Source organism: Clarias gariepinus, chromosome 6 (genome assembly GCF_024256425.1).
Source record: "Clarias gariepinus isolate MV-2021 ecotype Netherlands chromosome 6, CGAR_prim_01v2, whole genome shotgun sequence".
NCBI classification, from domain to species: Eukaryota; Metazoa; Chordata; class Actinopteri; order Siluriformes; family Clariidae; genus Clarias; species Clarias gariepinus.
In genome coordinates, this window is record NC_071105.1 from 22330798 (window position 1) to 22342237 (window position 11440).

Below are 11440 nucleotides of genomic sequence, written 5' to 3' on the forward strand. Positions count from 1 at the left end.
AATCAAACACAGATCCTGGAAGCACGAGGCGACAGCGCTAACCACTAAGCCACTGTGCCACCATAATTTGTGCATTTATTTTATATATCAGCGTTTGGTCATTTTCACAAATAATTATTTAGGCTAGTGCATAATTAATGTTAGATATAAGAATTAAAACTTTATTGATTAAATAATTTCTTAACAATTTAATATATTGGTTCTCACTGATATAAATCTTTGGCTGGATGATGTTTATCTGTACTTCTGTTGTAGTTTGCAGTAATGAAGCCCAGTGCATTCACACATTCTTCACATTGTAATGCTTTCTTCCAACTAGGACCCAAGAACACGAGCACCCATGGATCCACTGTATATGTTTAAGTCGTGTAGGCCACAGTGGCCTGTTCCTGTAACCCACGTGCACCATTTACTTTGTCACACTAATACCTTCAATCTGATGACTTGGTGAAAACTTTCAGTGACTTTTGGGAATTATGAATGTAGCTGCCACTGCTGAATGACTTGCTCTTAGAACCACCGCATTGGGCAGGATATTTCATCAGCTCTCCATTCAGCATTACACACACACACACACACACACAAAATCGTGAGCGTCGTTTGTTTCCTCTTGACTTGGCCCTCGTCTGTAGATTCGATTCTGCGGCTTCGCGCTGAAGCCAAAATCATCAGCAGATTCTGGGTATCTTATAAGAAATGGAGTAAAGTTATATGAACAATTTTTTCCTTCCACCCCCGCTCCCCTGTCCGCTGTGTTTCCTTTTTTGTGTGTGTTTTGATCCGGGCTCTAGCGGCGGGCTGCTCTGCGGTGAGGCGCGGACTGCAGTGGCGCTGCCGGCGTGTTATTTTTGGCGGCAGCGGCGGTTGGTGGCTCTCGGGGAAGATGGAGTGCAGCTCTCCGGCTCCAAAACCCAGGAGCCTGTTTAAGGGATTTCTCGTCCCAGAGACAATCACTCTGTAATGATCAGAGTCATTACGTGCTCGCGCTGAACGCGGGTCGAGATCCGTGCGCCGGGTTAATTGCAGCGGCCCTGGAGAAAGCAACTGATTACTATGGAGACTCACAAACAGGATAAACGGGTCCAAATAAAATCTAATTAAAAGCTATACTATGCATACACACGAACACTTGCACGCGTACGTGTATATATATATATATATATATATATATATATATATACACACACACACACACATTGTATATACATATGCCTATACGTACATAGGTTCATATATACTGTGTGTATATATGCTGTATATATACATGCATATATACAGTACATACAAATACATACATACAGTTCACACACATATATACATTCAGTACACAAACAGACATGCATACATACAGACACATACAGTACACATATGTATACATACATACATACACGCACAATTTTTTTTTTCTTGATTGCACTAAAACCTTCACACAGTTAGTGAGATCTGCAATAACACATACAAAGAGAAAAAAATACAAAATAAAAAAGCACATGTTGGCACAACTATACAACCACATTCTTATCCTCACACGTTAAACATAACACTAAGCATACTGCCTGCTGAAAGATTAAACACACTTCCCTCTGTTAGACACAAAAATCTAGTATGATTTCACATTTTACATCTGCCTTTCAAAGTACCACACCTCTGAACCAACTGAACCACACTTCAAACTTAACCATTAAGTGCGCATGCAACTCCCCTCTTAGATCTACACACTATAAGAAGGCAACAGGTGAGTTTACCTGCAAAAAATGGAAGCCAGAGCAGTCCAACAAAAAATAAAATTCAGAACATTTCGGCAAGAGTACAGGTGAGACAACTTTTCTTTAATACCTACAATAAGATTAGTATAGTATGACCTACTGCATGCATTACAATAGCTTTTTTGCAACCATTTTCTGCATTTCTTGTTTAAAATGATGCTTTGTTGGCTGTCCTGTGATCTGTTAAATACACATGTTTTGATTTGGTCTACCTAGGGTTGAAAGGTGTTCTCTCAATATTCTGAGGCACAAGAGACCTATTGTAAGTATGATTTTAGCCAATAGTTTAATATGCCTCAAAGAAATTCAGGCTCACATTCTGAGCGACATCACCATCGTAAATAATTTTTATTCAGTGTCTTTACCAACACTGTGATGAAACCACAAATAGAATCAAATACAGATGAAGCAACTCTTTCAAAATCCCTTTTCAGTGGAATTCAGAGGTATAATGTAATAATTTTTCTGAATTCCACTGAAATTCAAATTCAAATTATATTTCAGCGAAATTACATTTCAGTGGAATTCAGAGAGGTAATGTCAACCTTCAGCTCCCTGAAAGAATGAGTGAAGTCGAGGGAGAAACGTAATTGGTCACTGAGCCATTTTGAAAGCCACAGGACAAAGATGGTGTAGCATTACAATGTGTGCAGCTATCAATCAGAATAGAGTCCTCCACCGTCATGCCACTTAAAGTGCTTACAAACCTCATACCCTTATATCACAGCAGAATCTCATATGGATGCAGAACAGACTAGATACATTGTCACCTTACACATATCTTTCCAAAGATCTGTTTTGATACAACCGTGGTTCCAACACCTCCATTTTTTTTCTATTTCAATATCTTCCACAACACTCACCCTTCCTTAGCTTTATGTTTTTCTCTGGCATGACAGTGGAAAGTTTACAATCACCAGCCTGTCCCAACTCAGGCAGCCTGTGACTAAATTGATGAAAGGTCTATCCAAGGATGACGATGCCATTCAAGACAATTATTCTTTCGTTGTCTTGCTAAAAATGGTATAGCATGAGATGTTGCAGTATTATAGCCAGATTCAAGTTTTTAGTGTTTTTACAGTAATGTATGCATTCTATTTTTCTTTTCATTGTTTTGAAAAAAATTGTACATTTCAATGCAAACTCAGCATCTGTAAATGCATGGATGTACTGACCGATGTTGAGAAATAACTCTAATGACTACCATTTCAAGTGTAAAATCGTTTTTGATTGACAACTGCAGAGTGTAACTAATTCCAACAGTCAGATGGTATGAACCATTGTGTTCCATATTGTGACACAATTGGGTATTTATTAATGAAATTAACAGTTTTTTATCAGCTGTCATTTTACAAAAGATCCCAGGTGATCTGCTACTCGTGTGTGATTATGTAAAGTGTTTTGACAAAGTGAGCATTGTTTTTAAAATTGCGCTTAAACAATCATAAAAAACACTTTAACATGAAGGCATTGAAGAGAAGGTTAGTGGGGAAGTCCACTGGCAGCCAGTGGGTGAAACATAGAGTGGTTTCTGGTAAAAACCCATAATGAATTCTGATTTAGCAGCAGAGCACTCAACACAATGAGTACTCCGTTTACAAACTCCATCTGAAACCGTACAAACAAAATGAAATTATATAAAAGACATTGGCCTTTTTACAATGATTAAATGACTTCTCAGTGGCTTCCTATAGCATGAGAGCATCATAGAGCTAAAAGAAATGTAGCAAAAATACATGAACAAAAAGAATTTAGAAGAGCGGACAGGTCGAGAAATGCCGCAGATAGTCTATAGCGTATTGTTTGTAATTTCTAGAAATACACTCTGAAATTCATTGTTTTTGATTTGAGTTAAAATGTTTAAACTATTAACATGTGTGTTAGACTGTAGGTGTTAATCCATCACTGGGGTTTATACTGCAAAATCTTTTTTACTCGAAGAGAAAAAAAGTATTTAAAATAAACACAAAGACTGTGGTTTCTAGTTCAGTGTAAGAGTGCACATCGACCATGTCAGCTGTCTGACTTGAGGCTCCCTCTCTTTATTAGGAGCACCAGTGGGTTTTGTGCAGCGTAAGGCATTTTTCCTCTTCCCATTACTACATATAATGCAAAAGACTGCAAGAAGTTCTTTAACTATTTTTGGCAGCAAATAAGAGAATAAAATTATGCTAGTTTATATATTTATTTTTGGTGGTGAACATGTGTAACTATAGTTGTATGTTGGTGTGCATCAGTGTGTACTCATTTGTGTGTGTGTGTGTGTGTGTGTGTGTGTGTGTGCGTGTGTTTGTGCTCACCCACAAAGATATTTCAATTTGGGCAGGATATTAAAGAAGCATGGAGTGGCAGTAGCTTGGTGTCTGCCAGTAGCTTGGTTTGGGGGTGTTGTGGCCATGACTGTAGGGGGGAGGAAGAGGGGGGGAGAACGGCTCATGGTCAGAGCCCCCGCCGGACACACTGGCGCCTCTTTCTGGAGGACTTCTGAACCACCACACTCCTCCGCCAGAACCCTGCCAGCCCTCTGGAAGCCCAACTCAAATCACTCACGTTTAACTCTCTCTCTCTTTCTCTCTCTCTCTCTCTCTCTCTCTCTCTTTAATTCTCATTCCACATTTTTCATTAAATCCTATTGCCATTTTTGTTGCTTCTGCTTCTGTAGGCTATATTTAATTTAACCCCTTTCTTTATACTTTTATCTTCTAAATTCCACTTTTGCTTCCATGGAGATAGTCAGAGCCATGCAATTTAATAGATAAAGGCCTCACCAGTTTTTTATTTGCTTATCTTTATCAATGCCTATGTTCAATTGAGGGTGCAAAACCAAAATTAAGTTTCTTTTTTTTTTTTATCACAATTTACTTGAAAAATTTATAACATACCACAAGCATTTCTACATAGCAGATGACGTCACTGACATAAGATGATAGTCTTTGGCACTTCATCATGAAGACAGCATGCCGCAAACACCCCTTAACTCCCTGTCACCTCTTATTTCTGTAGGCAAAATGTTTTAGCAGCTTTTCACTATATTCACCTATAATGTATTTTTTTTATAGTCAGTAAAGACTCAAATTGTGAATTTAAGGAATTAAGAAGAGGATGTCTATTTTGAAGTGTCACAGCTCATTTCCTTAGCTTCCACTTTTTTTCCTGGAAGCAATTTGTCATCCAGGGGACATTTAATAGGGAACATATTATCTTTTTACAGGGATATGGAGCCTGCCACAGCCTGCCCACAGTTCCTATAAACAGAATTGGTCCATTTAGTGGTGTGTTTGATACATTTCAGAGCAGAAAGCAACTCAGTTACAGAAAGAGGCCTATAAAGGCTGCTATGAAAACCCTAGATAAGTATTGCTAAGCACCACCCGCTTGCCAATGCAGTTAACTTAAATAGACTAATGATGATCAATCTGAAGTTTCTTTGTAGGGTTGAAAAAGTGCTTTCCTCTTTCTTCATCAGTGACCATCTGACCTTTCCTGACCTCTTGCAGTTGTTCAGGTCACCGATTTCTCATCTCTTCCTTACCAGATTCTTGTATACCCCCCCCCCCCTTCCAGCCAACCCTCTCTGTCCCCAACCAATCTCACTCCCTTCCTCGAATACAGCCTGAAGGCAATGTTTACCTGAACTCACACCTGTGTGTATCTGTTGGCATGCATCACTCCCAGTCTTCAGGGCATGAAGAGAATTTATCACACACTGCAAGCTCAAAAGCTGAGGAAGACCCATTGTTTCCACTCTTCCCCACTGTAAATGCAAAGTGAGGGTATTCACATGTTTCAGTGAGTTCAAATAAGCTTTGTTTTAGCAGCGTTTTTTTTTTTTTAATGGTTGTGCCTTGGGTTCACGACACCAGAGAGTCTTTTTCAATCCCCTCTTTTGCCTTTTCTTTTTCATCCAGTGTCTTGTCTCAATCTCCACTGGGTTTTCTCACATCCCTAAGTATATTTATCTTTTTACTGCCTCACTTGAGGCACAGCTCTTTCCTATTTTTTTTTAAAGTCTTCGAACATAAAGTTTTAAAAATAAAACCAGGTTACCACCACCACAGGGGAGTATAAAAAGACAAAAATAATAGTCATGCCGGAGTCAAAAGCCACGGACCCTCTCCTACCCCCCATATCCCCCAACAGACACATATACACACGCACGCGCGTGCACACCCCACCCAAACCCTCTGCCTGGGTCTTAAAAGCTGTGGACTCGACCACACGCCCACTTCAGACCTCCATAAACATGTCAGACCCTGATGACAGACTCGGCCCCGGGACCAGCTGACCTCAACTCCAGCTCATTAGAGTCAGTAAATTAGAACCATACAGCCAGGGCAGGAGAGGAGGAGAGGTGCAGGAGGGAAGCACACTGTCACAAAATCAAAATGTGTGTTTGTGTGTGTGCGTCTGGGTTCTTGCATGTGGTACTCTTAAAATTTCTACCCTATGAGTTGTGATTTACTATTATATTTAATACATGTAAACATATGCTGGGACAGAGTACAACACCATGCAACTGGTTGGATTGCTTGACATGCTCAATCACTGATCACCTCAATACTTGTTCCAAAATATTAGCAAAGGCTTTGATAGGTTAGATTTAGGCTATCCTCAGTGGGAAATAACCTTACCGGAGCATTGTGCAGTGACTCATTACAAAAGAAAATTTGATTACTTTATCCCAAGATCCCACTGAGTTACCAAAGTGCTCCTTGTATTTGAATTCCTGCAAACATTAACACCAGAAAATTTTGTATTTGGTTTTTGAAGTCCGTTGCTAGCTCACTGCCACATGGGCAGCCCGCAGTTCTGTAAACAGTATAGTGACCCAGCTTCCCCCTCCCTCCTCCTCCTCCTCCTCCTCCTCCTATTTTCTCTTTTCTTTACTCTACTCTCTTCCGCTGCCCAGCCTGTAGTAGTGCTGTGGAGTAATTGTCCAGTAGCAGGGTTGGTGGGGGTAATTGGTGTACGCAGACAGCGGGGGAGGTTTAATTTTCTTCGACAGACCTTCAGTGGCGCTCTGTGAGACACATTGTGTCAACTGAGAGCCCTGCTTTGTTTGGGCTGTGAGAACTAATTAAAGCATTTGTTCAGCCATAAGATCGCAGAGGATGACAGGCCTGAGTGGGACAAGGCAAAAAAAAAAGAGGAGTGGAGAGAGGGAGGGGTGCAACGGAAAAAAAGAAAGAAAAAACAGAGTTGCGTAAAGTATGACTGAGGAATTCCATAAAAAATTAAAAGAAAAAATAGGGACTTATAATTGTGATAATGAAAATATGAAAAAAAAAAATAGTTTTAAATGTTGGAACTTCATGAATAATAATGCTTAAACTATGAAGCAAGCTCAGTCTGTTCATTTATCACTGGTTACTTGTTATCATTCAGCCTTATTAAAAGGTTTGTTGTTAATACGTTTGGAAATTATTTTACTATTCCATAATAATAATAACAACAATAATAGTAATAATAATAATAATGGTTGTTAATAGAAATAAAATAATAAAAGTTTAAACAAAAAAAGTGCTTTATTGAGGGGTTTAGTAATGATTTTGTGCATTCCTGATCGAACACTCTTATGTAAACCTGAAGAAACCATTTAGAACGAACAAAAACAAATAATTTTAAAAATACCTATTAGTTATTGTATTTATAATTATTTTGGACACTGGTTAATTAATGTTTTTCAAAAAATCTAAATTATTCTCTTATCCCGAATATTTGGGCATTTTCATTACCAAAAAAGGAATCGTATCACGTATAATTCGCCTATTTTAATCATTGCCTATTTTTTTGTGGAGATGTGGAAAATGGTGTATAGTGGTATAATGAATGAAAATACAACAGGGAACTGACTTTCACTTAATTTAATTATAAAGACATACAGGTAGCTGAAAATTCAGAACTTGAGTTTCATATTTACATACTAGTAAAATAATTAAAATAAAAATTAAATTGATGCTTCAGAAAAATCCACTTTAATCCTTACAATTTGGCTTTTAATATTCCAGAGAGTTCATACAACAGCCATCAGAACCTGAAAATCAACAGTGAAAAAAATAAATAAATAATCATAAAATTAAAACATGAAAAATCCTTATTTAGTTATGACTGGCTTTGCTTCATTGAGAGATTTTCAATTCCCATTTAATGCCAGTAAAATGCAAGATTGTCTCTTGTTATTGTTTATAATTTAAGGCATAAATAAAATTGTATGTAAATAGGAAATTAAATAAGACAAAAATAGCATTCAAATGGAACTAAAAGAAAATACTAAACTGTACACTGTAATCCCTTTTTGCAGCCTACATAGATTTATGAGCCCTGATTTCTCAGAGAATTATTTAAGTCTTAGAAATGATTGTGATTAAATAAGCAAAACTAAAGACTCACTTTTTTCTCATAAAAACTGCACCTTTTGTAAAAAGAACTGATAGTAAAGTCCAAATTCCTGGACAAACCATTAGTCACTGACAAAATCATTAAAAACATCGCTTCTCATCATGTTTCAATAATACTATCTATAGCACAATGTAAGATAGTGATCAGAAAGGACAAATATGACAAAAGAACTGAACAGCTCAAAAGAACAAAATAGAAAGATCCAGAATCATAAAAAGCTTTTTCAAGACACAGACCTCACTTTTGGTTTGCATATCAAAAAAACTTAAGTTCATGTTAATGGCAAACATGTTCTTGTTTTTGCTGTTCCTTCATGTTCCACAGGAGAATATCTGTGATAGTGGTGCCTCGTTTCCCCTTAGGGACAACAAAATGTATTTAAAGAATATTGTCAGAAAAAACATACACTTTTTCAAATTATTATTTTAAATGCTGATTAGCACCAATTAGAACAGCAGCTTAATCTGAAGAACCTTTCCCCAGATATGGAGGTTATATCTCCAGCAGTCCACTACTGTTCTCCACTGGGTTTCCTGTGGTGATCTTCTCCTCTCCATTAGTTGTGTGCTCCTGCATGCCATTTCCTGGACCAGCTGGGGCCCCATCACTTGGGTCCACAGCATCATCTGGGCCCCTCGGTTCTGACTCATTCTCCCCACTCCCAGCTTTCCCTTGCAGGCTGGCCTCAGAGTGGGTCTTCTGGTGCTTACTGAGGTGGTCGCTACGTGTGAACCGCTTATTGCACAGAAGACATGTGAACTTCTTCTCGCGCGTATGTGTGCGCACATGGCGCTCCAGCTCGTCAGAGCGTGTAAAGCGCTTTCCACAGAAGAGCCAGTTACACACGAAAGGTCGTTCCCCTGTGTGCCAGCGCAGGTGGGCCTTGAGGTGTGAGGCCTTGCCATAGACCTTCCCACAGCCTGGAATGTGGCAGCTGTGTACAGGCTTTTTGCGTAGTGAGGCGGCAGATGCCCCTAGACGTTCCAGCTCCTGGCAGTTAGGGCAGTCACAGGAGGACCTGCTGGTGGCAGAACTGCCTGTATATGCCCCAGAGCCCCGAGATGGCTTTAGGCCCATGGAGCTCTCGACAAGACCGCCACTGGCTACTGGCTTGGGTTTGTACATGTCTTGTGGGAGCATGTGCTGGGAGGACTGCAGGAGGTGTGACGAGGAGCTGAGACCCACAGAAGGATAAGGTGCTGGGTTAAGGGAAGTGAAGTCTGAGCTATAGCTGGACATAGGGGGGCTGAGAGATGCCTGAGGCGCCACAGGCTGTAATGGGGCTTGGAGACCATCAGACTGGGTTTGGCCTGCACTCAGCCAGTTGGAGCTGGGGTGGACATCCCACCAGGAGGATGTGGCATTGGCAGGTGCGGCTGTGATTCCTGGGTGAATCCCTGCCTTGTACCAAGAGCCATATGGATGCGTCATGTCAAGCGAGGTGTAGACACTAGTCAGACAGTCAGCTGTAGCATGTGCTTTGGTCACCAGCAGTGAAGGATCCTGAGAGGCTGAGGAGGTTTGGAAGGAGGAGAAGGGGTTGTAGTCAGAAGTGTATGCTCCTGTGGGAGGAGGGGGACTGCCGGTGGGTGTAAGCAGGCCTCCACCTGTACCGAAAGAGGTGCTATAAGAGTCTACTAGGCCTTCACTGTTTCGGCCGTTTTTAGGTGCCTGCAGGTCAGAAGTCATGCTGTAAGCTTTCTTTACTGATACTACACTTCCTGCTTTTCCAGGTGTGGCTGTGTCACGAACTGGACTGGTGCTGCCAAATTTGTTACAGGTGGCAGTCAGCATTGCCAAAGGACTCGAGCCATAACGTGTTTCCTCCTATGAAAAATAAAACAAAGAAACAAAAACAGCAATAAGATTTTTTTACTATCATGTACATTCTTTTTTTTAATTAGTTTTGTTTACTGCCATAGACCAAATTGTGACAATATTTATTTTTGCCATCATTCGATCACCGAACTGCAAGCAGTAAACTTGTGCAATAATCGGAAGCCTTTTCTGTTCAGAAGTATGCAACAACAACCTTTGCCTTAGTGATTTACATGCCATCATAGATACAATTCCTGTTAAACACGTTTTCCGTGCAGTTATCACTAGTGCCGGAATAGTTAGACGTTGTTTTGACGACATTTGCTCTTTACAGCCTTAACCTTTTATTGTTTTGTCTATCACCCTGTCATCTGAATGAATAGGTTCAGTCAGACTTTTTAAATCCCAGTTACCAGACTGTATACAATTGGTGATGAACAGCGACAGAACGATATAACGTATAAGGATAACAGATACTGTACACGTATGCTGTATTACCGTGAATTTGCATTGAACTCTTTCTATTCGGTCACAGCATGTTTCACGTGACTTTCACTTTTTGTATAGTAAAACTGATAGAACGTCAAGAGCTTGCACATTCAGTTGTGTCTCATTATATCTGTGAATGAACTACAACTATTTTTTTTTCATATTTTAAGGTAAAATATAAACAAATGTATCATCTTAAAACTGATCATGTTTACATAATAATGTAACACTCTAATCTAAACAAGTGCGAGCTTTTCTTTCTGTTCTCTCAACACAAAATCAGAATTCTAGAGAACATAAGGTGAACTAAATCCCCACAAGAAACGTGCGCGCGGCGACCATGTCGACAGAGCGCATGCGTCTGCGGTTGGACTTGGCGCGCGCTGCTGTCCCCGTTTCCAGGTAAACTACCATTAGAATTAACCACACAGTGTTTTCTGTACCAAAGCCATCACCGTGAGGGTTGCTTATCTATCTATCTATCTATCTATCTATCTATCTATCTATCTATCTATCTATCTATCTATCTATCTATCTGTTCGTCTGTCTGTCTGTCTATGAGCTTAATAGGAATTTATATTAATGTTAAGTATCCATTAGAATATTTAGTTCCCCCCCCCCTAAGAATGAATCTTCTCGTTTCAGCATTAGAAGCAAATAACAAATTAATTAGCACTCTATATTTAATTATATTCATGCAAATAATCTTCCCAACCTATGCTCATACGTTTTCCAGACAGTATCAGGTGATTTCCCTGCATAATGCAGTTATCATTAGTTTTATGAAATGTCTATATATTATAAGAAACGAGCCCGGGGTTAAAAGACTTCGCATGCATTTTCCTGTTAGTTTGACATTTCGTACCTCCAGAACCGATGCAGCCATCCCTGAGAACCAAATTCCAAAAGTTCGAGACTCCGAGACCTGGAGGTTGAGTTACAGACGCGTGTCCCGGGACAGTGTGTGT

The 11440-nt window shown here is 39.7% G+C and overlaps 1 protein-coding gene across 1 annotated transcript; it reads right to left on the bottom strand.

Moving 5' to 3' along the window:
* Nucleotides 1-7661: 7661 nt before the first annotated feature.
* On the bottom strand, nt 7662-11440 carry sp7 (Sp7 transcription factor). Its single transcript, XM_053499011.1, has 2 exons — nt 11338-11440; nt 7662-9992 (listed from the first exon to the last, which is right to left on the bottom strand). Exons 1-2 carry the CDS (start codon nt 11356-11358, stop codon nt 8658-8660), a joined length of 1356 nt encoding a protein of 451 aa, XP_053354986.1. The 5' UTR covers nt 11359-11440; the 3' UTR covers nt 7662-8657.